The sequence below is a fragment of the Artibeus jamaicensis genome, unplaced genomic scaffold, assembly GCF_021234435.1.
Source record: "Artibeus jamaicensis isolate MK-2021 breed Jamaican fruit bat unplaced genomic scaffold, CSHL_Jam_final contig_402, whole genome shotgun sequence".
Taxonomy (NCBI): domain Eukaryota; kingdom Metazoa; phylum Chordata; class Mammalia; order Chiroptera; family Phyllostomidae; genus Artibeus; species Artibeus jamaicensis.
This window is the reverse complement of record NW_026521818.1, coordinates 20,290,584-20,318,501: the sequence shown is the minus strand read 5'-3', so window position 1 is coordinate 20,318,501 and position 27,918 is coordinate 20,290,584. Positions and strand designations below refer to the sequence as shown.

Sequence of the window (27,918 nt, the reverse complement as noted above, 5' to 3'; positions counted from 1 at the left end):
AAGTTGAAAACTTATTTGAACAAATAATGAAGGAAAACTTCCCCAATCTGGTGGAGGAAATAGATTTCCAGGAAGTCCAGGAAGCCCAGAGAGTCCCAAAGAAGTTGGACCCAAAGAGGAACACACCAAGGCACATCATCATTAAGTTACTCAAGATTAAAGATAGAGAATCTTAAAGCAGCAAGAAGAAAGGAGATAGTTACCTACAAAGGAGTGCCCATATGGCTATCAGCTGATTTCTCAAAAGAAACCTTGCAGGCAAGAAGGGGATGGAAAGAAGTATTCTAAGTCATGAAAAGCAAGGATCTACATCCAAGATTACCTTATCCAGCAAAGCTTTCATTTAGAATGAAAGGGCAGATCAAGTGCTTCCCAGATAAGGTCGAGTTAAAGGAGTTCAACCATCACCAAGCCATTATTATATGAAATGTTAAATGTTAATTAATTATTAATTAATGATCAATTAATTATTAATCAATATCAATAATATTAATAATAATATTATTAATAATTATTATAAATGTTAAAATATAATAATTTCATTATTATATGAAATGTTAAATGTTAAAGGAAAATTGAAGAAGATCAAAAACTATGAACAATAAAATGACAACAAACTGAGAACTATCAACAAGTGAACCTAAAAAACCCAAAACAACAAAAACAAATACTAAGCAAACAACTAGAACAGGAACAGAATCAGAGAAATAGACATTACATGGCGGGGAAGGAGAAGAATGGCAGGAGAAAGATACAGGGAATAAGAAGCATAATTGGCAGGCACAAAATAGACGGGGAGAGGTTGAGAATGGTATAGGCAACAGAGAAGTTAAAGAACTTATATGTACAAGCTATGAACATGAACTAAGGGGAATGCTGAAGGGTTGGGGGGTACAGGGCAGAGGGGAGATAAAGGGGAAAAAATTGGGGAAACTGTAATAGCATAATCAATAAAATATAGTTTAAAAAGGAAGCAGATAAGATAAGCAACTGTATCTTCACCCCTGTTAATGTGATTTCTTTGCTTGGCTTTGTTCAGGATAAGCTTCTTTCACTGTGTATGTCTCTCCATGGCAGTAAACTTTTAATGCTCCCCCCCCAAAAAAAAAAGAAAAGAAAAATGAGATTATTGAAAAGCTGTAACTATGGTCAAACAGTGAGTCACTGACCAGAGTTTTTAAACTTTACTTAAAAACACACACACACGTTAAATTTCAATGGGGGAAAAAAATCGACCCACACTAAAATTTAAAAAATCATTACAAAATTCAATGGGTACTTTTCCTCTGTAGGGCATTATTTATCATGACAAGATGAAGATAATTATTGGATATATAAAAACCAAAATGTTGAATTAGTGAGATGATTGCAAACTAAAGAAAAGTTTGTACATTTTCTGAGAATTCTTCTAAAACCTGAAATATATTCATACCTGGCACAGCCACACCATAGACATTTGCTTCTTCTATGAAATCCAACATTCCAATAACATCAGCAACCTCCGTGGTTGCAATGTTTTCCCCTTTCCATCTAAATGAAAAAGAAGTTCCATTTAGCACACCTATGTTTGGAGAATTTGGCTCTGGGCAAGCACCAAGCAACCAAAATGATGGCAGTTTTCAAAACAAAAGGCATTTTTAGATAAATGATTTATTATGTTATTATTTTTATTTATTTATTTTTTAGGGAGATGGGGAGGGAGGGAGAAAGGAGGGAAACATTGGTGTGAGACATAAACAATGATTGGTTGCTTCTAGTACGTGCCCTGGTACCTGACCAGGAACTGGCAACCTTTTGCTTTGCAGGACAGCACCCAACCAAGCCACACCAGACAGGGCCAAAAGGCACTGTTTAAAGATGTGCTTTGTTGATAAGTCGATGAAATCAACAAAATCAATTTTTTAGTTGAAATTACTTTCTTTTTCTTTTTTTTAGAGTTTATTTATTTATTATTTAGAGAGAGGGGAAGGGAAGGAGAAAGAGAGGGAGAGAAACATCAATGTGTGATTGCCTCTTGCACGCCCCATGCTGGGGACCTGGCCTGCAACCCAGGCATGTGCCCTGACTGGGAATCGAACCACAATCCTTTGGTTCACAAGCTGGCTCTTAATCCACTGAGCTACACCAGCCTCGTTTTGTTTTAACCCTACCATTTAGACTCCATGTCCATCTACTTGTTTGATGTTCTAAAAAAAGGAAGCTTATTAATTGAACCAAATGGAGTCATTAAAATAATTATAAAAATTGACATAAAAATTCAATTTATGTTCAACCTAGAAACAGTTAATGGTTTTTTTAAATGGGGACACATGATTGAGATAAAAGGCTGTGTCTGCCCTGAAGGTAAAGAGCACAGGTCTGAAATGTTTCCTTAGAGCCTTGCTGTGAGCAGGGTTCCCAGTCACTGAACAGGCAGTGTGACTGACGATGTCTCATACCTGAAGGTGTCTCCAAGACGGTCCCAAAAGTAAAGGAAATCCTCCTGATCTTGGACCATTAAATCTCCTGTGTTAAAGTAAACATCTCCCTTCTTAAAAACATTACATAACAATTTCTTTTTTGTGTGCTTCTTATTCCCAGCATAACCAAAGAAGGGATTGTTTTCATTCACTTGAGAAATGAGAAGTCCAGGTTCTCCTGTGAGAAAAAGGCATTCTTCAGTGATTTGATTAAAAGGATTATTATACACAGCAGGCATGTACCTAATTTATATCTGACAGACACAACTGGTGTTGCCTATCTTCCTTTCCTCTGAACTTATTTTTATTATATTTGACATAATTTGCTCTGGGTGCTTAGAGCAAACAAACACATCGTTTCGTGGACTGTCAAAAATGCAAGTAACTTTGGAAAAACTAACAAAAAGGAAACTGAATGTGAAAAAAGGTACATACATCCTGGGTGGGTAGAACAATGGCTACCTTTCTTTTGGATTATGTAGATTTTACCACTGATAATAATGGCAATGATATAAAAAACACCATGGCAATAATTTTAAGAAGGTTATGATAGTAGCCTTATTCATTGGGCACTTACTAGGTAGCAAGCCCCATATGCCCTCTGCAACTGCCATCTTGTTTATTCTTCACAGAAATCCTTTGAAATTGATAATTAAAATCCCTGTATCACAGGGAAGGAAGAAGGGCTCCAAAGAATAAAGTCATTTACCTAAGTCCAGCAGATATAAAGGAATGTATGTTGTACTCAAATTCAAGTCTTAATGATTTTGCAACAAGGTTTTTGTATAATACTATCTCTAGTCTAATTAATGTTATTGGAAATTTAGGAAAATGTTTTCTTCCTCTAGTATGGTAGCCTGGAAATTCTCAATGGGCAAGAGACGAGACTTGAAATTTATTAGTTTTACTTTTAGACATATTATCAAAAAAATTTTTCAATCACATTTATTCAAATGAATCAAGATTTTGGACAGCAATTTGCAAGGTGAACAACTACTTCTAGGAAAAGGGTAGAAGACAAGGGAGAGAGCGGCAATCACTGCCCCATAAGATTTCAAGGCCATTGCTGATTTGCTTCGCCCTTTGTGAAGAGAGTCATCATCCTCTTGATGAGTGAAATGGACTGAATTCCAGTTTGTTTGTTTGTTTTTTTAAAACTCTCTTTTCAACTCAAAACTACTTCCACACCTTCTGGACATTCTGGCTCCAAGAGCACTCACTGGAGTGGAGGTCAGAACAAGCCTGCGCTGCTGCGGCAGAGACTGCTCCTCCTCATGGTCATTGTCGACATCCCCATCATTATCCTCATCTTCATTACACATATTGAGCACTTTTTGGGTACCAATCACTATTCTGAGCACTTTCTATATGTATCCAACCTGAGTCTTATCCCAAACCTGTAAGACAGGGAGGGCCCTTATAAAATCTTTATTTTATAGCTAAAAATATTGAGGAAATAAAAGAAATGTATTTTCCTTGTGGCATATAGCAGCCATTTGTTGGGGATGGAATTTTTCTTTGACCAGGTCCACCTGACTCCAAAGCGTCCCCTCCACTGCATGTTCCATCAATCCGTACACACTACAATTCAGCATTTCCAAGCCTCACATTTCCCTTAAACTTTAGGTTGTCTTTCTTTTTCAGGACACAAGTGACAGTTTCTTCCTGAGAAATCAATTATTACAAATGCTTAAAAGGTCAGAGTGTTTTCGCATCTATCCTTTATAGGCATAATTTATGCAAGACACAATGCTTTAATGGAAAAATAAAATATTTAGTAATCCATAATGAGAACAGCAAGGTAGAAAGAAGCAGTTCTGGGATTCAAGTTCCAAAATCAGATATTATTGTAATTGTAAAACAAAACAAAACAAAACAAATTAACAAAGTGTGTTTAAATGAAATTCTTTGTAATCCCTTTAGAAATGGCTTTTCTCTTGAATACTACCTATAAAGTTCAATTAAGGAAAGATATTTGATAAATGCCCTTAGGCTTGAGATGCAGAAGACTGGGAAGTCTGTTTTTTGATAGGAAAGGTTTATATTTTTTCCAGTGTTTCAGCTGTCAGGAAAAACAAAACAAAACAAAAACCAGGTTTGCAACCTTGATCTCCACAGCTGAAGTAAAGATTAGAAGGATATCATCTCTGAAATGTAGTTTAAACATTTTGAGGCACAAAAAAAGTAATTGTGGCCAGATTTATTCGGACTGGAGCACCAAACCATTCTAAGTGCACAGCTATACATTTAGTTTTCTAGAATAATTATATGTAGTGGCAAGTTAATTGGAGCACTTGCTGTCATTAAAATTTCTAACCAAAAGTTATAAGAAAGTCTACCTTAAGGGAGGAAGAAGAGTGAAAGGGCAGAGAGAGTGGGTGGGGGGGTGGCCAAGCAACACACCAGGCCTTCTGCAGGACTTTGCCTACCAGGGGTGTCCAATCTTCTGGCACCTCTGGGCCAGTGGATGAAGAGCAGTCTTGGGCCACACATAAATACACAAATGCTGATGAAAGCTGATGAGCAAAACAAAGGTTTTAAGTAAATTTACGATTTTGTGTTGGGCTGCATTCATAGCCTTCCTGGGCCACATGCGGCCCACCGGCCACGGGCTGGACACCCTGCATCTTCTCATGTAAATCTCATGAAATAAGTATGTCACCTCTACTCTACATACGAAGAAAATGAGACTTGGACAGCTTGGGTGACTTTCTCACAGCAGTACAGTTTCTGTGTGCGCAAGCCCAGATTTAAATTCACATCTGCCTGACTTCCCACTACACCTACAATGTTAAATTAAGTCATTCGCTTTTATGTTGTGTTTTGGTGATATAGGACATGGCACATTATGCCACTGTCACAAACCAAAAGTGGTGGATTAAGAAAAATAAGAGCCCAACAGTAATCACTTTTAAATTTTAATAATTTATGATCTGAGAGACTTTGAGTGCCCCTAAGATCTACTAATTAAATCATTCTGCCTACATTGAACTTCCAAGTAAGTCATATTACATGTTAGAAATACCCACTTTCTTTTCTGAATTTAGTAAGTAATTTAAAAGGAAATTCAGAAACCATGCCTGAGGTGGCATCTTCACGCAGTGTTACCTTTTGTCACACGGCTGCACCAGCCCTGTTCATTCCGAATGGGTTCATCTTTCTGAAAATCATACTTTATCAAGTCAAAATTGAAAAAAACCTGCAAAAAAAAAAATCGAATGAAAACACGATTTAGTCATTTGTGCAGTGACATCTACTGGTAGATTTTATGCTTAATTGAAATGAATTAGAATGTGATTTATTAAAAGAAAGAGCCTTTGCTGATGAAATAACTAAATATTGAGACATCAAAACTGAAGGTATTAATTAACAGCACTCATGTACTAGCATTTACTTTCATTTCTTTTATGTTGCACATTCTTTGACAAAACATTACTAATTTTAATGCTGAATGAGTGAATACAAGCAAGCCTTGAGCTTGACTACATTTCCTATTAACTAGAGGGAAGAGGACCACTTCTCGCCTTCTCCTTTTGAATTCATTTGAAACATACTTTGAAATGGAAAGTTTTGATAGAACTAAAATGTGAACTATGGGAATGCAGGGATTTTATTGCCTATTTTTAACTTACAATCTCTTGAAAAGGGATCAGATGCCTAAAAAGCACTTGTTATCTGACATTGTGACCTTTCCCACGGGGCTTTGACCTAATGTCCCTAATCTAACACTCGGTACTTCTGCGCACTATTGTGGTGAGAGGTGGCAGGTTTGTTGGACCATCCTGATCATGCTGGGTACCAAGCTTGTTGGACATCTCTCTTTGTTGCCAAATACGGCCAGCTGCCCTGTTCCTGAAATGTCCATTATTGCCATGTCGGGCAGAGTCACAGAGTCACTAACATCTGACCCTGGGAAAGAGGACGGATGGATTCAATCCACCCCCCCTCATTTTACATCGAGCTTTTCCTGATCAATTAAGTAAGCAATCTTATTAATTAAGCTAAATTAGAAAATAGTAAACTGAAATGGAGGTGATAAAACGAAATGAGAAAAAAATAGTAAAAAAGGACAAATAAATAGGAGAAGGGCCAAGAGGACATGAGAAATGAACAAATATAGAACAAATAAGTGGGAAAAGATGAATAAAATTGATGAGATAAATGTAATGGAATTATTTATTATAAAAGACTAAACCCAAATATCTCTGGTTTTTAATCTCAATAAAATCAGCATACAGCTACAATCACAATTCATTATTTGAATTAAAATCTAAAAGGGAGCAACTAATATTGATTGGGCACTTAGAGTATGCCACTGTGCTAAGAATTTAAGAGCAGTATTTAATTGTCAAGACACTCTATGAGGTAGAAATTAGTATTATTCTAAGATGAGGTCCAAGGAAAGAGGTTGCAAAGCAAAATATATTGTTATTCCAGACATAAAGAATCTTTATTAAAATGCAAGACTGCATCTTGTTGGTCTTTGTCTGTAATTGGGATAACAGGATATTGGCCACTTGCCTAATGACTGGTAAAAAGAAAGATTCCAGAAGTCCCGGAACTGCATTTATCATGTTGGCCAAAGAAAAACAGAGCCCTGTTCCTTATTCAACCTTTTCTCTGCTGTTTTAACATGCTTTGTATTTTGAAAAATTTGCCCACCAACTGGCCATTATCAACTTTAGGGTTATTTGTTTTCAATTAATTTGGCAGCCACATATGTGGCTGATATTCTTTCTGCACTAAATCACTGTTCAGTGTGCCCGTTATCAGATACAGGCGACTCGATGGTCAGAAATTGGGTGATTTTATAATACAAATGAAACTTACATATATCACAGCATCTTCTAGAAGTAGTCAGGATCAGAGCATTAAGTCTCAGCCAGAGGGATTTCTATATTTTTTCCTGCTTTCAAGAGGTCCCACAAGATTATAAAAAATGGCTCTTATAATACACACAAAAAACTAGGTGCCACACGTTAATATGCCCTTGATGTGTATGTACAGACATATTTTCAGCCTATCCTTTGTTTTTTTCAGCCTCAGCATTTCCTTATGGTTCTTTATGTTCAATAATTTCACCGGGGTATATTTTTCTGATGATCATTCTGTACCATATTTCACCCTACCCTCCTACTCTGGAATACAATGTGCTCTTTTGCTAAATACTCAAATCTTTAGTTTAAGGAAGTCTTCTTCTGTTAGGTTTTAAATGACTTGTTGTTTTTCCTCCTGCAAGAACACCAATTAAGCATATGTTGGAACACTGTGTTTGATTTCAAATTAATTTTATATTATATGCATATTCTTTTGTTTGTGTGACCCCTCAGTCCCATCCATCTTGCTCCCTGATGATGTTTACAGTCTTGCTTAAGTCCTTTAGTGATGATCATCACTGTAATACTTCCATGTTTTCCTTTTATGAATTTATTTTTCAGAGCTGAGCAGACATACTTCCCAACTCCTTTTGTTGATTCAGGTTTTCCTTGTACTTTTGTCTTCTTTGAGCTCTTGTTTTTAAAGGAGTTGGATTAGGTACTTTTTTCATTTCCAAATTGAAAAAACAACAAATAATTTGAAAATCAGAAATTTTCTAAATAAATAGGAGACGTATTAATGCAATTTTTTAACCTATAGGAAATTGTTTTTCTAAATATTTCCTGGCCATGTTGGAGGACTTATTATTTTGATGTGCATCCATATTTTTTTCAGCTGCTTTTTATTTAGACTTACCTTCCGCCCACTTTGCAAGTTTTATTTCCCCTGGGGATTTCACGTTTGCGCCTTTTCTCAAATGCTACCTCTAGGTGTAGAAAAGAAGGCAAGTCCATAACTTTTACTTGAGTTTGTTTTCTCAAATGAGTTGTCACCAAATGTGTTATATTGTTTGCTTTGGGAGCATATATGGGACACACAGCCTTACAGTCTCATGCATTTAGATAAATGAGTACAGCACACAAGAAGGACATTTGGGTCACAGGACCTCTGTTGCTGCCTTATCTTTTCCCTTCACTTATTAAATCCTATCTCTGTTTAGAGCCTGATTCCCTTCTGAGACAGTAAGTGTAAACCTCTGTGAGGGTTAAATTCTTGAGAGACATACTTATCACATCTCCCCATACAATTATGGAACAGTTATTGGCCCAATTTTTTTCTGATCGCCTGCTATGGAACAAAAGCAGTACGTGAATGAAATGATAAAAGACAAAATTTGTATTAGGTACTTTTTTCATTTCCAAATTGAAATACAACTAAAATAATATGAAAATCAGAAATTTTCTAAATAAATAGGAGACATCAGGAGTTCCTGCATTATTGCCATCATTATAATCTGACAGGGAATTTAAGATATCAGAACATTAAAGTCAAGACTGATAAAAATACAAATATTCTTTATTATACTCCTGTGGGATGATTACTCTGGAATGATACAGTTTCATTAAAGGAGCTTTTAATATAAACACCAGTTTTTAATGGAATCAGTTCAGTGAATTGAGAAAATTAACTGTAAGGAATGTAAAACTCAATAATCTAATCACTTACTTTCCCCAAATTACTTTTGTTCAGAATGCAAATCATTAGAGCAATTTACAGCAGCTTCAAATTTACTTTTTTACTTTTTAAAAGTTATATTTTATATCTCTTTTTATTTTTAAATTACTGTATAAATTCAATATTATTTTGAATTAGTTTCAGTTTACAGCATATTTTTATCTTTTTTGACATGAAATGTTTCCTTACTACTTAAAAATTTTTTGCTTTTTATTATTTCCTTCATTTTATTTCTTTGACTAAAAAAAAAAAAGATTTTATTTATTTATTTTTAGAGAGGGGAAGGGAGGGAGAAAGAGAAGGAGAGAAACATCAGTGTGTGGGTTGCTTCTACATGCCCCCTACTGGGCACCTGGCCTGCAACCCAGGCATGTGCCCTGACTAGGAATTGAACCAGCGGCCCTTTGGTCCACAGGCTGGCACTCAGTCCACTGAGCCAAACCAGCCAGGGTTGAGTTTTTTAAATTAACTTATAGAAATTGATATCTAGCCCACAAATTTTCAGCTGCTCTTATCTCAGTTTACACATTTTGAAATGTAACATTTTCATTATAATTCAGCTCAAACTGTTTCCTAAGTTTGGTTTTCTTGTTGACTCATGAAAATTTAGAGATGTTTTATTTGCAATCATATAGGAGATGATCTACCTATCATTTAAAACTTTTATTTTACCTTAATTAAACTGTTGTCAAAGAACACAATCCATATAAATTCAATCTTTTGAAATTTGCTACAATTCCCTAAGTAGCCTAATAATCTTTGTGAATTTTCATAAGTGCTTGAAAAGAATGAATATGCTGTAGCTTTCAGATGTGGTATCCTATTTGTGTCCATTAATTCAGGTAGTTTGTTTATAATATTATTCAAATGTCATATATCATTGAAGTTTTTCTTTGTTCTATCAAATATTAAAAGAGATGTATATGTATCTTTCTGTTACCAAATAAAAAAGATGGTTTCATCTGCCTGCTGCCACAAAAGGCAGACTCACGTGGCAGTATTTGGTAAGAAAGAAAAAAGGTTTTATTTAGATGGGGCATAATCTGGGAGAATGGTGGAGTCTCTGTCTCAAAGTCCATCTCTTCTGCAAGACCAAGACAAGTCCAGTTGTCCTCAGCACAACCAAAACAAAAGCCAGTGTCCAGAGTTTCTGCTTCATTTTAAAGTCCTTTAAAATGAGCCTGCAGGTGGTTGCTCAGTGGACATCTAGGTAGCTTAACTTGTTCCTGGCTGCTGTCCTTTTCAGGCTCCATCCTGGAGTCCATGGGCCATGAGGCTGCTAGGGCCACAAGATCGTGTATTCCCGTACCAGCAAATGCATCGCCCGGTTTACGAGAGATAGATAAATAGATAGATAGATAGATAGACAGACAGACAGATAGACAGACGGTCATGTTGATTCTACCTCCAAGGCCACATGGCCCATGGAGAGAACAGGCAAGGGCACCATCCAAGTAGTGAACCATGAACAGGAGAGAGTTTCTTTGTTCCCCAGGGCCTATATTAGCTTGGGTGTGGGATAGACCCAGTACTTTCTTAAAAATGACCAATCAACTTCCCAAATTTTCATGTGCTTCAGATAGGTCCACCTCCCAACCAATCCTGTCCTTCCCCAGGTTAGACTGACAGGCCTCTTGGGTCCAGAGCCTCCCCTGCCACCGTTTTGACTTCTACGGTGCATATTCCCCTGGTGTCGGAGAGGCAGTGGGGAAGGGCTTTATGCAGGCTCAGCGTAAGAATTTCGCTCTGCTGCCACCTTGGCTGAGACACTCCCACCCCTGCTCTGAATGACTGTCCACCTGGTTGTAACACTACTATAATTCTGATTTTATTTTCCCTGAAGGTTATATAAATTGTGAGAAATCTTCTTTATTTCCAATTTTATTCTTTAAAAATATTGTCGAGTACTTATTCTATTTGACTATTATTTTCTCCAAAGTACGTTGAAGATATCTGTCTACTATCTTTTGTCTTCCATGGTTGCTATTGAGAATGCAGCTATAAGTCTTTCTTAAGAAGGTGATTTTTTTCGGCTGTTTTTAAGATTTTAGTGGTATCTTGATATAGTTTTTAAATAAACCATGTATTAGAAGCTTAAACATAATTTTTGAATGACATAAAGAAGAAAAGTAAATAGAAATAAGGGATTAAAAATACTCAAAGAAGCCCTGGCTGGTGTATCTCAGTGGATTGAGTGTGGGCCTGTTACCAGAGTATCGCAGTTTGATTCCCAGTCAGGGCACATGCCTGGGTTGTGTGTGAGCCAGTTCCCAGCAGGGGACACATTAGAGGCAACCATACATTGATATTTCTCTCCCTCTCTCCTTCTCTTACCCTCTAAAGATAAATAAATAAAACCTTTTTTAAAAATTTAAAAATAATACTTTAAAAATACTCAAAGAAAATGGAGTCAAATTAATATATATCAGGATCTGTGCTTGCTTTTCATACTTATATCATTAAATTCAAAAACTAAACAAAATAATTAGGTATCATTATCCCCATATGATAGAAAGAAAATATGGGAGGTTGAAGTTTTCATAACCTATAGAATACAGTTCACCTAGAGGCCACTACTTTATTTAGAGGTTCTCAACTAAAAAAAAAACATGTGATGATATTTACCATAAGGTACAAGCACAAAGCTAGAAAACAGGCTGGCAGGTCTCAAAGTATTTCTTTTGTAAAGAAGAAAATGGTACTTACTTTGTAAAAGAAATTTGTTCTCCCGACTGCTCCAATTTGCCCAGTGTGATTCATAAAACAAATGTTCCCTTCGGTTGCTCCATAAAACTCACACATCTTAATATTTCCGAATCTGTCTACAAATTCTTTCCATACATCACTCCGCACACCATTTCCAACTGCCAAACGCACCTGATGATCCTTTTCTCCTTCTCTCTGTCAAAAGAAAATATTTTACCTGTAATTTATTAAATTCTAGTTCCCAATTCATTACTATTACTTAAATGGTGACTATCTAGAAGTTGCCTAAGTGCAATAATGAAAAGAAAGTAAAAAAAAAAGAGAAATCATGTAACTCGTACAGAACTGTGTCCACTAGCTAATGAAACCAAAGTGGCCCAGAGTAACACAGCTTTCATTTTCCCATATGTGGGGAAAGCTCTTCCCAAACTCCAGCTTATTGAAACATTATTTTGGTAGAGATAAGGTATGGAAGAAAGTGCATTTCAGGGAAAAAACATTACTTTAAAATATTATAAAATGCACTTGAGTTCATATTGTTAGCTTTATAATTATCTATGTAACTTTGAACAAGAGGTTGAATAATATTGCAATTCTCAGTTTATTGTCCTCCAAAAACTGTTAGTCACATCTATCTTACTTTTATACTGAAGTATACAATAAGCCCAGTGCCTAGCATATAGTAAGCAATAAAATGAGGTCATTCAAACACTGTAACCTGGCTGGCATAGCTCAGTGGATTGAGCACAGGCTGTGAACCAAAGGGTCACAGGTTTGATTCCCAGTCAGGGCACATGCTTGGGTTGCAGGCCAGGTGCCCAGTGGGGGCCACATGAGAGGTAACCACCCACAGATGTCTTTCTCTCTCCTTTCCTATCTCTAAAACAAGCAAACAAACGACCCCACCAAAAACCCAGTGTAACATTTGGCTTGCAAATATTATGACTATTACTTGTAACTATTATATTTTCCAATGTGCAATGTTCCATTAATTTTTTACTTCTAGATTATATTTGGAATTAAAAGAAAAGCTAGATCTATATTTTACCCTGGATTCAATAAGCACTATGTTAATTAATACGAATGAAACAATGATAAAAAAAATCACAACCCCCCACCTGTTAGCATGACTACTACCAAAATGACAAGAAATAACAAGTGTTAACCTCTCTAGGATGTTCCACGAGGATGGAGCCCCTGTGCACTGCCAGTAGGGTCTCCACAGTGAATTGCAGTCCCGATGGAAAACAGTGTGGAGTTTTGTCAAAAAATTAAATATAGAACTACCGAATGATCCTGACATTCTACTTCTGGTTATTTTTTTCCACTTTTTAAAATTGTTGTTCAAGCACAGTTTTCTCAGTTTCTCCTGACTGCTCTCCCCCACTCCAATGACCCTCACCTCCCACCCTCATTCCTACCCCACTTTGGTTTTCCCATGGGTTCTTTTTTTTTTTTTTTAGACTTTATTTATTTCTCTTTAGAGGGGAAGGAGAGAGGGAAATATCAATGTATGGTTGCCTCTCCTGAGTCCCCTGCTGGGAACTGGCCTGCAACCCAGGCATGTACCCTGAGTGGGAATCGAACCAGTGACCCTTTGCTTCACAGGCCCGTGCTCAATCCACTGAGCTACACCAGCCAGGGGCTGTCCATGGATTCTTTATACATGTTCTTTGAGGACCCCTCCCCCTTCTTTCCCTACTTTACCTCTTGCCACCTTCCCTCTGGTTATTGTTAGTTTGTTATTTCATGTCTCTGGTTATATTTTGCTTGCTTGTTTGCTTTGTTGATTAGGTTCCACTTATAGGTGAGATCATACAGTATTTGTCTTTCACTGCCTAGCTTACTTCACTTAGCATAATGCTCTCCGGATCCATCCATGCTGTCTCAAAGGGCAGGAGTTCCTTCTTTCTTTCTGTTGCATAGAATTCCATTCTGTAAAGGTACCATAGTTTTTTGATCCATTCATTTACTTATGGGTACTTAGGTTTCTTCTAGTACTCGGCTATTGTAAATTGTGCTGCTGTGAACATTCTGGTGCATAGGTTCTTTGGAATTGGTGTTTCAGGATTCTTAGGATATAATCCAAGCAAGGGAATTGCTGGGTCAAAAGCCAGTTCCATTTTTGTCTTTCTGAGGAAATTCCATACTATTTTCCACAGTGGCTGCACCAGTCTGCATTCCCACCAACAATGCACTAGGGCTTCCTTTTCTCCACATCCTTATCATCACTTGCTATTTGTTGATTTGTTTATGATGGCCATTCTGACCAGTGTGCATCTCTCTGATGGCTCGTGATGCTGAGCATTCTTTCATATGTCTCTGTGCCCTCTGTATGTCCTCCTTGGAAAAGAGTCTGTTCAGATCCTTTGCCCACTTTTTAATTGGATTGTTTGTCTTCCTGGAGTGGAGTCATGTGAGGTATTTATATACTTTGGAGAGAAACACTTAGCAAAGTGGGAATAGAGGGAGCACACCTCAACATAATAAAGGCCATATCTGAGAATACTACAGCCAACATCATACTCAATGGGCAAAAACTAAAAGCTTCCCTACTAAGATCAGGAACAAGACAATGGTGTCCTCTTTTACCACTTCTATTCAACATAGTATTGGAAGTCCTAGACAGAGTGATCAGGTAAGAAAAAAAAGTAAAAGGCATCCAAATTGGAAAGGAGGAAGTAAAACTGTCATTGTTTGCAGATGACATGATAGTATACATAGAAAACCCTATAGGCTCCACCAAAAAACTACTCAAACTAATAAGTGAATTTGGCAAAACAGCAGGATACAAAGTCAATATTCAGAAACTAAAGGCATTTTTGTACATTAACAATGAAATATCAGAAACAGAAGTTGGGAAAAAAAATCCCATTTGCTACAGCAACAAGAAAATAAAGTACCTAAGAACAAACCTAACCAAGAAGGTAAAAGACCTGTACTCAGAAAACTATATAACACTAAAGAAAGAAATTAAGGAAGAAACAAATAAATGGAAGCATATACTGTGTCCATGGATTGGAAGAATTAAAATAATCAAGATGTCCATATTACCCAAAGCAATTTATAGATTCAATGAAATATAGATCCTATATTATAGATCCTATTAAAATACCAATGACATATTTCACAGATATACAACAAATGTTTAAAAAATTTATATGGAATCATAAACAACCCTGAATAGCTGCAGCAATTCTGAGAAAGAAGAACAAAGTAAGAGGGATCACAATACCTGATATCAAACTGTATTACAAGGCCACTGTAAATCAAAACAGCTTGGTACTGGCACAAGAACTGACATGTAGATCAGTGGAACAGAAGAGAGAGAGCCTAGAAATAAACCCAAGTCTCTATGGTCGATTAATATTTGAAAAGGGGGCAGGAGCATAAAATGGAGTAAAAAATAGCCTCTTCAACAAATGGTGCTGGGAGACCTGGATGGCTACATGCAAAAAAACAAAATCGATCACCAACTTATACCATACACAAAAGTAAACTCAAGGTGGATAAAGGACTTAAATATAAGTTGCGACACCATACTAGTCCTAGAGCAGAACATAGGCAGGAACATCTCAGATAATCCATGCAGCAATATTTTCAGCAATATGTCCCCTAGAGCAAGGTACATAAAGGAAAGAATAAACAAATGGCACTTCATCAAAATAAAAAGCTTCTACATGGCTAAAGAAAACATCAGCAAAATGAAAAGTGAACCAACTGTATGGGAAAATATACTTGCCATTGATATCTCAGACAAGGGTCTGATCTCCAAAATATACTTCTGGTTATTTATCTGAGAAAATGAAAACACTAATTTGAAAAGACAATGCACCTCTGTGTTCGCTGCAGAGACAATGTATTGATAGCAGGAGGGTACTGTTTATCTTGACAGTATTATTAGACTTTTTAAAAATTGTTAAAAACTAATTTGATAAAACACAAAAATCAAATTAAAAAATAAAATAAGCGACAGCTAGACTGTGGGCACATTGGAAATAACATTCTGACTTGTTTTAGGCTTAGGCCCACACAGGGGGTTAAGATAAATATTTTATGGACAGAGAAAAAAACTCACTCGCATAAGCACAGCTCCTTCCAAGTCAGAGGATTCTTTTCAACCACTAAATATAACTCTGAGCTGTCTGTCCTGGTTCACACCTTTGGGCTTGTCAAATGCCGCCTACCTGGCAGGAACTAGTTCTTGGACCTTTGCGCTGCTATTTTCCTATATAAAACACTAGTGCTGGCAAATCTTAGGATTCATCTGCTTGAACAGTAAACACTATTTAATATGGCCTAACTCTTGGATGCTGTTCAGGTCAGAGATAAGTTTTAGCAAGAGTAATTATTTATAAAATATGTTGGCATACTCTGAAAACCAGTAAAAAGAAATCTAATGAGCAAACTAATGAGCAAAACAGAACCAGAGACATGGAAACGGAACAGACACAGCTCCCAGAGGGAAGGGGGAGGGGAGAATGGTCAAAAGAGAGTAAGGGAGTAGTCAAAGAACATATATGAATGACCCATGGACATGGGTAACGGTGTGGGGATGGACTGTGGGAGGGGGTGATGGGCCAGGATGGAGGAGGGCAAAGGGGGAAAAATGGGGACCACCGTAATAGAATAAACAAGAATATCAAAAAGAAAAAAAGGTAAAAAAAATTCCCCAAATGTCCAGTTTTAATGCAGTTTCAATAAGAATAGCATAGTTTCTGAGGGGGAAAAAGGTGGCTTATGAATCAAATTCCACAAACTTTAATCTGTGGGCTATAACTACACAAACTTACTAAGAATATACATTCATTAAAAACAATTTAATTGGTACAGAAAATTAGATTCTCAAAACTAAGATAGGGCTTTTTGTCAAGAAATATAAAATTCATTTATTTAACTCTCCAGTTATTTTTATTCTATTTTTCCCTCATTTAAAAGAAAATCTGGAAGATCATGCTGTAAGTCTTATGAGAAAAGGTTAACCGGTCCATTACTTAGTGTTGTGGGAAAAACAGAGTTTATATCTCCTTTTATGTCAAAAAGTATGCATATGATAGAAAAGTTGGAAAGTACAAAAAAATAAATAAAAGCTGTAATTCTACCATAGCAACATTATTATTTTTATATATCCAGATAAAACGTTATAACCATACTACGTATAGAGCTAAATACTATTCTACTTTATTAATATATATTACATTCTGAGCATTATTCTAAATTATCAGCTCTTATCCTTTATAAACATGATTATATGATTTTCATGTAATGATATCACAATTTATTATCACTTATTTTTGGGTAACCACACTGTTTATAAATGTGCACCCTTATAAGTAAGTGAATGTCTTGTTTATAAATCTTGGCATCTCATTAGGATAGACAGATTCCTGGGAGAAGCTAATAGTTGTAAATATTTTTATGATTTTGCTATCAAATTGTTGTGTAAAAAGAACATCCTATTTACATAATGCCTCCTCAATGCACTAGAACTAAAGACTTCCAGAGGATGGAGAGTGGGAGGTGGGGATGGCTGGGCTGGGGGGAAGGGTGGGGGAAAAATGGAGACAACTGTACTTGAACAACAATACCCCCCCCAAAAAAAACATCATTGATTTGATAAGAAAATGTGGTGTATTCATTTCTAGATTCAATTTGTTTTTCTGTGATTTTAGACAGGCTGAATGTCATATGATAAATAAGATTAATATTTTATTTTAATGGCATTATTCATTTCCTTTTAATTTTACCTTTAATATTTTTATTTGGTGTGTTTATTCTTATAATTAAATATATTATTCTCTTCTCCTGTTCCTATTTCTTAATTTATGATTAAAAATCTTTCTCAACCCATAGCCAAAAAAAGTCAGTAGATTTTACATTTAACCATTATTTTCTTCTAGGATTAAACTTGTGAGAAAGGGGTAACATTTTATATTTCATATAATGATTTATCTAATTTATTTCCAATTTAGACTTCATAAAAGTTTAATTTTAAATTCATTCAACAATACTTATACAAAGACTTGCAAATAAAAATTCTCCAATTAATGTCTAAAATTTTATGAATACCTTTAAGCTGATTTAGTAAGCATCTATAAACAAAATACTTTTAAACAATTCTCTAAAATCTTCCTTTAAAAGATAACTGAGAACCTAAATATAAGCACTACTGAAAGAGTAAAATATAAAGGACATAACTGACATGATATAAATTATTTTACAGTTTATCAAGATAATTATCTAAAGTTGTCATCGACATTATTCAGATTTTTGTTTGCTTTGATTCAAATTATATCCAGGTAATATATATAAATAAAAATAATATATAAAGACAAAAATAAAAATGTATAAATAAAAGTAATATATAAATAACAATAATATAAAAATTATGTGAAGCCCTATAGCAAGCCCAAAAAATACTGTTATTTTTGGCAAACACACACACAAAAACTCTCATTCACTCATCTGTATATACATATATGAAGAGAGAAATAGGAAAAAACCCCAGAAGTTTTTAAAAAACAAGTTTGCAAAGGAATGGAAATTTTACCTGAAAGATATATACAATACAATGTTATCATAAGTCTAAATCAAGGGTGAGCAAACTACAGCCTACAGGGGCCAAATCTAGACTATGTCCTGTTTTTATAAATAAAGTTTTATCAGAACACATAAAACATACTGATTTATATGAATTGTCTATTTCTTTTGCAACACAGAGGCAGATGTAAGTAGTTGTGACAGAAACATAATGACCCACAAAACCCCCAAAATTTACTAATTTGATGCTTTACAGAAAAAGCTTGCTGACTCCTGTCTAAATTATAAATAAAGTAAAAAAGCAACAAGTTCTTTTTTTTTAAAGATTTTATTTATTTCTTTTTAGAGAGAGAGGAAGAGAAAGAGAAAGAGGAAGAAAGAACTATCAATGTGTGGTTGCTCCTCACACTCCCCACACTGGGGCCTGGCCCAGAACCCAGGCATGTGCCCTGACTGGGAATTGAACTGGCAATCCTCTGGTTCCAAGCCCACGCTCAATCCACTAAGCTACACCAGCCAGGGCAGCAACAAGTTCATTACTGACACAAGTCAAACACCATTTGGTTCATTGAACAACACACTGGTGCTGCAAATATTGGTTCAAAGCTTTCTCATCCAGATTCCCAGGTATGTCCATTTTATGGTTCTCAAAATGGGCTTTATCTCATCGGAAATAACTGGGCATTGGTTTTATTTGTAAAAGAGGGGAAGAGATTCTTGGGCACATTGAGCATATTGGTAGGTGGACGAGATTTTGGTCAGCTAAGTCTTTAAAAAAACAACTCCCCACCTAGTGATGCTGTGAAGCTCTCTCGTGACCCTGGAAGGTGATGGGAAGCCAAGGGAGGGAGGGCATCCAGCAGAGCCTGATGTAAAAACACCATGAGCTTGGCTCCACCTGGCACGATGGACTGGGAGGATGGCAGGGTCAAGGATAGTGGCTGAAGTGGTCCAGATAAAAGATGATAAAGGGAAGAATCCAGATTACGCTCAGGAAAATGGAAAAGGAGAGTCAGCAGAATGACCGAGGTGAGGCAGGAAATGATAATCAGAATTGGTAAAAAGAGCCTTAAAAATGATCCTGGAAAACATAGAAATTGAGAGAACGGTCTGAGGTTTGCTAATTATTTTTGGATTTACATGTGTCCATTTTGAAATTGCTGTAAAACAAGCAGTGTTTCATGTAAAACAGAACCAAGTCTTCATAACACCTACCTGTAGCTTTAAAAATCCCCTTCTTTGTTCATCAACCCCCTGAAGCCTCCTTAGAACAAATTCCTATTCCTTTTAATCCTTCCTGAGCTATGAGGTCAGTACCTACATATCACTGGATATCTAAACTACGCTGGGAATAGAATGAGGGGAGCATGCATGCATAAATATGAATACAACTAATTAAATGAACAAACATGTAACATCTGCATGTATATACACACAAGAGAAAGACAAGTGTGGCAGAGAGAGACAGAGACAAAGAGGTGGACAGAGCCAGAGAGAGTGCGATGAGACAGAGACTGAAAGCAGGAAAGACAGAGCGAAAGCCAAAGAAAGTGAAAAAAGACCCACAGAGAAAGAAAGCAAAATATAGAGACATAAAGAGCAAGAGGAGAGAGAGACAGAGAATATAAACAAAGAGTACAACAGAGATGCTCCATAGAAACCCAGACACAGAGTGACATGTGCAGTGACATATGCACACTTGGAGTGAGATACACAGGCTCGCAGAGAGATGCTCTCTTTCTCTTTCATGCGGGGGCTTATGCGCACACACGTGTGCACACACACACTCTCTCTCTCACAGAGAAGCAAAAGAAAACCCCCTAACAAACCTGGACACAGAGAGACATACTCGAAAAAGAGAGAGAGCCACACACAGAACAGAACAGAAAGATATACATACAAACGCAAGAGAAAGATGTACAAACAGAAACTGATGTAGAGAAAGAGAGGCCAAGAGAGTGAGTACAGATGTCCAGAGTGCAGAACAGGGACAAGAAACATATTTGCAGCCAAATCAGGAGAAACAAAGGGGATAAATATGTTTGAGTTCCATGTCCAGGTATTATCTCATTTAAATCACCACAATACTCTATAAAATAAGATGCATTATCCTCATTTTGCACATTGAAGTAATAAAGTTCAGGTCCAAGGTCACATACCAAATAAGCAGAGAGAGAATTTGAACACATGAAAATGATAAGTGCTATGTGGGCAGGGAATGTTGCCTATTCTATCTGCTGCACTAATTGCCTAGGACAATGCCTGGTGCATAAGAGATCCCCACAACCCATTTGTAAAAGGAAGAAAGAAAGGGAGAGAAGACAGGTTCAAGAATGGAAGGCAGGGAGGATGGAAGGGGAAGAAAGGAGGGAAAGAAAGGAAACAGTGAGAAAAACCAGTTAAAAAAAAACCCTTAAGAGCCCATACTCTATTTTTCCAAGACTTTCCCCATGATTTCATTAATGGGAAGCAATAAGAACTTAAGTTTCTAATTCAGTAGTTAGTGTTTAAATATTGACACACTCCCACCTACATATAGAGCAAGCCATTTTACGATATGCAGAAAGTGCTCATTTTATCTTCAGCCATTTAAAATCCCATTTGGAATTTAAAAGATAATTCACTGAATGGATCAGAGCTTTTCATACTGCCCCAAATCTTGGATGTTTAGCAAACCGGTTTCCTTCTGGCTTTCAGTGCCATGCATCAAACTGATGAGACCATGCCCATGAAAGAGTCACATTGACTTCAACCTCCTTTTTCCTCAAAACCTTCTTTGGGACCTGTGTTTCCAACGGTGCTGCCTGTTGGCCCACTATTAATGTGAGGCAGTGATTGAGCTATAGTTCCTTCCTACAGGGTCACAGATTTATTTACTCAGTAGCGGGAGATAGCAGGCCTCTAACAAAGTCTCTTTCTTCTAGAACAGGTGCTTAAGCTTACTCAGAGAATCTATAACACACCCAGGCTGAAAGGCCTCTTTATATGCTTATGAAAAGTGAAATGGGAAGTTCTATTTAAACACAGATAATTTTGTATCAACCTTGATTTCCTAGTCAACAAAGAATGTGCTGTTTGTTAATAGACAAATAGAAAAAAACATAAATTCATAGTGCAAACAAAGGGGCATCATTTATTCAATCCAGGAAAACTAGCTGCTTAATGCCTCAAAGGATCGTCTAAAATATATAACAACACATGTTAGGGATTGTAATTCTTCCATCTTGATGCCATGTAATTCTTCACGCTCCCCGAGAACCACACGTGTGTCACACCCACCTACCCCCCACAATGACTACACACTCCAGCAGTGTGCTTCCCTCACAGACACTGACATACACTGAAAGCACATGGCAGCGAGCCAAGTAGTATTACGGAACAGGTACAGAATAACGCTCAGTACAAACAGGACAGCAGATAATCCTAGGGCAAACAAACCCAGGCATAAAATAGCGGACTTTGTTATACTATAGCAGGAAAGGAATGGTAGTGGGAGAGGGTGGGGGCCTCTTTTGAGAGAGGATGGGAGAGCCCATAAAATGTGAAGCCTGCTAGGCTAGGACAGTAGGGGCTCCAGCTGTCCCCTAAAATTCTCTGTCATGTTGCCTCTCAGCCTGGGTCTAGGCAGGCCGTGGTTTCAGAGATGATAGCCATCAGTTCACAAACCATTTTAAGGCATAAGTAATAATTGGAAATCTATGATCTGTGATCTAAACTGTTACAGAAAAAAAAAACAAACAACACATTGTGGGCTTATTTCTAACTCATTTTCTAGATATTACGGCAATAGGGATTGCAGAGCAGCTTTTCTGAATAGGTGTTTTCCATTCCGGCAGCACTTGGGAGAACTGAATGTGGAAGGAAAACAGTGCTTCAGGCCAGAGACATTTCGACATTACCTTGGAAAGAAAGACAAGCTCCAACAGTGTGCAACACTCACTCTAACCTAAAAAAGGCTGTATAGACATAAAGGGAGGTTGTCATTACCAGAAAACCCAGGTAAAGGGTCACCTGAGCCGCAACTACCATGATTCATTAATGAAATGTTCTAAAAAGTGCAGGTGCCCATTAGCAAGATCATTTCTGCTGTGAGCTGGACACAGCAATGGTCTGACACCCTCCATGCAATGACGCAAATCTTTGAGTTACCTAAACTCCCTCTTTGGGCAGTGTCATTCCCAGGAACTCTGACTTTCTGATTATAACTGAGCTTCCCTTGCATGCCGAGGACTAGGGGAAATTGGGCTGGACGGGAGCACATAAGTTCTCAGCAATTGGGCTTGTTACATTTATTACTTGATTTTTAAAAAAATAATTCTACAAATTTCCACTGAGCACCTACTATGTGTCAGACACCATTGTAGGTACTGTAGATACAACTATAGATAAAAACATTAACTCCTCACTCTCCTAGAACTTGTAGTATGTGTGGGGTAATGAAAGAGTAGTATGTAATACGCTAATAAGTTAGACGAGAAAAACAAAGCAGTGAAAGAAGAGAAGGAGATAACATTGTAATAAAGAATTGGACTCCATTCTTGACGTTTAACAACTAATGACCTTCAAGCCCCACCAAGTGTCCCTTCCTCTTCTGCCCCATATCTGGCAAGCCAATCAGAAAGCCTAGTGCTCCTTCCTTTGGCACCAACAAGAAGTTCAAAGCTCACAAGCAGTTCTGCGTGCAGACTCCTTACCTCAGCACTGCCTGCCTATCACAATAAAACCTGAACCAGTCTTTCACTGCTTTTTCAGGCCATGTTCTGACGTGCTTAGGACCCTGCCCTGCTTACCCCCAAAAGCCCCATTATATGAGTAATAAACCTGTTCATATTTTCCTGGTGCACATGTGGCATCGACATAACAAAATTTGCTGCAGGGTCTGAGTTAGTAAGGTGACCATACAAGACATCAATAGGGATTGTGACCAGAACAGGCCCTTCCTAGGGGGCCAAGTGACTGGGTTAGGAACTGAGCCATCAAAATATCTGGGGGGAACATTCAATGGGGGGGAAACTGAAAGCCCTGGTGCAAGGAAGGAAAAGCAAGGAGGTTGGGGAGGCTGCAGTGGAGTGAGCAAGGAGCAGAATGGGTGTGGGGCAGGGGTGCAGGGTCCCGGGAGGCCCCCACAGGGGAGCAGATCCCTTAGAGCTTTGGGGTTGATGCTCAGGGAATTTGGATTTTCTTCCATCATCAGAGGAATCTGAGTAGTAAACTAACATAATCTGACTTATATTTTATTAGAATCATATTAACTGCTATTCCAGAGAAGAATTTAAGAGGGCAAAAGTGGGGTTAAGAAGAGGTGATAGCTAATATTTGAGGCAGGAAGTAGTGCTGACTTAGATGAGAGCAGCAGGTAGGTGGTAAACTGAGGTTTGACTGTGGACATATTTGAAGGTACAATCTGCTAGATTTACTCATGGATTAGACAGGAGGAATGAGAAAAAGTTTCAAGGTAGATTCCAATGTTTTTGTGACTGAAAGGATTGAGTTGTTATTAACTGCAAAGGCCAAGATGGCAAGGAGTGGTGCATTTTGATGAAGGAGGTGGTAAAAAGTTAGGCTTCGGCTACTTTTGACATAAGATGTCAATTAGATTTCTAAGCAAAGATATCAAGTAGGAATCTAGACATATAAAACTTAAAATCAAGGGAGAAGACAGAGCTGGAGATATATATTTGAGACTTCAGTTGTAGACAGTACCTGCAGCCAGGAACATGTTCAGGGAAAGAAGGAAGAGAAAAAAAAAGAAAAAGTTTGACTGTGAGTCCTGGGCACTCTAACATTTAGAGATCGGGAATATTGAGGAAGATTCAGCAATGGCAATAATTTAAAGCTATAAACTGGCATTTTGGAGCCTGATGTATGTAAGTGTAATATAAAGGCATGAACTGATTAAATGGGGTTGTGAACCTGTCGGGATGAAAATGAGATCTTCAATTTTTGTGCATTCGCCGAGATGAAAACCATCTTGTGAGGCCTCTTGGGAGAAGGCCATCTCCTTTTCCAGGGAGCCTCTACTGCTCCCTGGTCCATCCGTCTCCATGTGAATTTCTAAACTTATGTCAGCTCATTAATCCTTATATCAACTTTGGATGCAATTGTTACTGCACTCATTTTATGGATGAAAAAACTGAGATCAGGGTTGCTTAGAAAAGCAAGATAATCTGCTCAAGATCACAGAGCTTGAAAGACATAGAATTTAGGCTTGCATTTTAAGCTCTTCAATTCCAAGGACAAAGAAATAAATGACTTGCCTGATGTCAACTAGTGAATTAATGGAAAAGCTGGAATTAGATTCTTGATCTTTTAAAATCTAAATTAATTGCTGCAAATTTTTTTTCCATTGGGAACAAAATGGTCTATTGGAAAATTATAGTCATTAATCATTTGCTGAAGATAATTGTATTTGCTGGTAAGTCCTCACGGCAGAGCAAATAGTGATCATTTGTGACTTTGACTTTGTATATCCATAGCAAGGAGAAGTACAAATTACTACAGAAGTAGGAAATGTAAAACACAGTAAATGAATGATAATATAAATAATCTTGAATGTAAATTTTAAAATGTTAAATAAATTTGGAATGTAGGAAATCCTAACATACCACATTTATAGTAACAAAAGTATATTAACCCAAGAAGAAATTGGCATAATAGTTTCAGGGTTTCTGATTTTATATTCTGATATCTAGTGTTTTCATTTGTGACAAGTATATCACTAAATTGTTAATATTTTAATATTAAAGTTTTATTTTTAAATTATCATGACTATTTAAATTGACTTTTGCAATCAGTGTTGTATGATTTTTTTTAGTAGTCAAGACCAATTATTTTTCAACACCCACAAAAATTATTCTAATTTATAATGACATTCATGGAAAACATTACTATATTTTATCTAAAAATAACACCCTTCGATTTCTCTTGGACATTCCGTTTTTTTTTCACATATATCTTGTGACTGGATTGGGAGAATCAAGGGCCAAATTAGGAGAAGTAGGTATTGTTACCTACTTTATACAAAGACAAGAACCACGGCTCAAAGGGAAAAATGATGAACAGAAAGGCAGACAACAAAGAGTTTGAAATTGAGCCTGTGTCTACAGCCAATGACTATCTGATGACTTCCTACATAAAGATTATATAAAGCTACATTTATCAGGAAATAATAAATGAGGTATATGTGTATTTTCAGTGGAAATGACAGCACAGATTGTATAAGCAGGTCGACATAAAAAGACACGTCTATTTTATATGTAACTTAACCATGAACTATGAATCCTTATGTATTAAAATTAGCACTAACTAAAAGTCTTTAAAATATACACAGCTCTAAAACCTCCCAAAATATTTATTAATTCCCTTCTAATTCTATTAGCATTTACATTGCTAATAGCTACTTCTTACCTTAGTCTCTTATATTTCTACATTTGTAGCTTGCGAACAGGAAAAAAAAGGTGGTACTTTGCCAACTTTTCTAAATGCTTTCATATCTAGTATAAAAATATTAAGCACATCTTTGATTTACTTAAGGAATACTGAGATTTAAAAGAGATGTGATTTTTCTCAACCATATAACAGTATGTTTCAAATATTTGGAGAAAAGAAACAATAAAAATGTGTATATAACTTAAAACAACTATGTCTTGGAGATGAATTGATTGTTTTGAGCGTTGCAAAGAAAATAGTAATGAAACTAAATCAGCACATCTTAATAAATAGCAAAGTTTATATTAATCTAAAAGTGGCACTCATTAGAGATTACTAAGCAATGAGAGAAGTTTTCAAAGATTAATGCTTTGGTAGCTATGTCTTTTACAAGATGTGGAATGGGGGAAACATGATTATAAAACACCCGAAGTTATGTAAAAACTAAGAAAATGAAGACATAAAAGAACAAATGTTTTCTATATATCCATTTTCAATAGGAAAAAAAAAAGAATAAATGGTAATGCACTGAACCAGGGACAAGTTAATGTCAATGTATTGTTATCTTTAGATTCATGTAAAACATAACTGGTAAGATAGATCCGAGATGGTGGCAGAGTAGGTAGAAGGTACATTCACCTCCTCCCAGGACCAAACTGGAATTACAACTAAATTATAGAACAGTCATTCTGAATAACCAATTAAAGACTAGCTAAAGAGACGCCTTATAACTAAGGATTTGCAGAAGCAGCCACATTGAGACTGGCAGGAAGGGTGGAGATGCAAAAGGGGCTGTCCCTGCTTCCATGGACAGCAGCTGAGGACCTTGGCAGGCACCTGGAGGAATATCTCAACTGCTGGGAGGGGTTCCCCCCAATAAGTGTGGGGTCTAAGCCCCAAGCTAAGCTCCCCAGCCCAGAGCACCAGAGCTGGGAAGAGGTACCCATGTAACATCTGGTTGTGAGAAGTAGTGGGGTTTCTGTACTTCATGGAGACACAGGAGTCTGCTGGAGACACAGGGACCCTCTTAAAGGGTCAATATACAAAATTTTATTTGCAGCCACTCACCTAGGCTCTGTTGGAGGGAGAGCAGAGTGGACTAGTGTTGTGTAAGGAGAGTCTGGGATTTGTGGCTCTGGGGAGAGAGACCTGAAGGGACAACCGCCAGAATCCCTATGCTGAGTCTTTCTCCCATACTGCAGATGCCATCTTTCTTGGGTGGAGCACTCCCCTCTGTGCTGCACAAGCTTGGCGGAAAGCAAGAGCCCCACCTTTTGGATTTTCTCTTACAGCACTTCTCCAAGCTATGCCTTGCTGAGGAGTCAGCTGCCTTGGCTAGAGAGCAGAGGTCTGGGCAGATTCAGGGAGTGTCAATGACTGGGTTGTGTGACTTCGGGATGGGGGCCATTCCCCTATTTTCCCATGACTGGCATTTCCCCCTCACAGGAGATCCACTAGAACCACCATCTGGGCTTTGGTTAGAGCCACTCTCCAGGTTCTGGCTCCAGAGGCCCACCAGGCTCCTAGTAGCTCCACCCTGCTGGGTGAGGGCAAAATCTGGGACAGACTGAGTAGTGTGGCTCTGGAGAAAGGGCCACACCTCTGCATTCCACAAAGCCTGACTGGCATCTCCCCTTCATGGGAGATCCACTAACCCCATCCTTCTGGCTCCTGACAGCCCCACTCTCCCAAGCTCCATCTCCTCACAATGATATCTGGGACATACTGAGCTGTGAGGCTCTAGAAAACAGGCCATTTTTCCCTTGAATGCCTGACTGGAGCAGAGCTCTCTCTTCACATGGCCAGATCTTAGACTGTTTGGACCTAATAAACTCTGCTGGCCTCACCCTGACAATTCCCTGAAATGCCGCCCCAACAGAAGTGTGCAAGCACTCAGCAGGTGGCAGCCAGACTTGGCATACCAACAAAAATTTGATGAGTGACCTCAGACCCAGCACTGGCACCAAGTTTGAACCTGTACAGACCTGATGAACACTACTCATCCCCACCTGGTGACTCACTGTGAACCATGCAAGTGGAGTATAACCAGAGGCTCTTTCAGTAACTCAGCCTATCAGGCAGCCAGCAGGCAAAGGCAGGTGGAGTAAGCTTTTGGAGTGCCTTGGGACTTTTGCAAGCCTGCCCCTGGGCCTAGTGTGGTAAGAGCTAGCCATGGTGCACAGTTTGGTCCTTCCCATGCATTCCTAAGCCCAGCAGAGGCAGCCAAAAACTG

At 37.6% G+C, this 27,918-nt stretch overlaps 1 protein-coding gene across 2 annotated transcripts in view; it reads right to left on the bottom strand.

The window, feature by feature from the left end:
- SLC27A6 (solute carrier family 27 member 6) overlaps positions 1-27,918 on the bottom strand; it is a 71,079-nt gene that overhangs the window by 4,746 nt on the left and 38,415 nt on the right. The window contains exons 5-9 of one of the 2 annotated variants that reach the window (XM_037138203.2): positions 11,718-11,912; positions 5,568-5,658; positions 4,889-4,975; positions 2,439-2,637; positions 1,433-1,530 (exon numbers count right to left, since the gene is read on the bottom strand). In XM_037138203.2, the coding sequence (XP_036994098.2) occupies positions 1,433-1,530; positions 2,439-2,637; positions 4,889-4,975; positions 5,568-5,658; positions 11,718-11,912 (670 nt within the window). The remainder of the gene's footprint in view (positions 1-1,432; positions 1,531-2,438; positions 2,638-4,888; positions 4,976-5,567; positions 5,659-11,717; positions 11,913-27,918) is intronic. The other variant, XM_037138204.2, reaches the window with a different exon arrangement.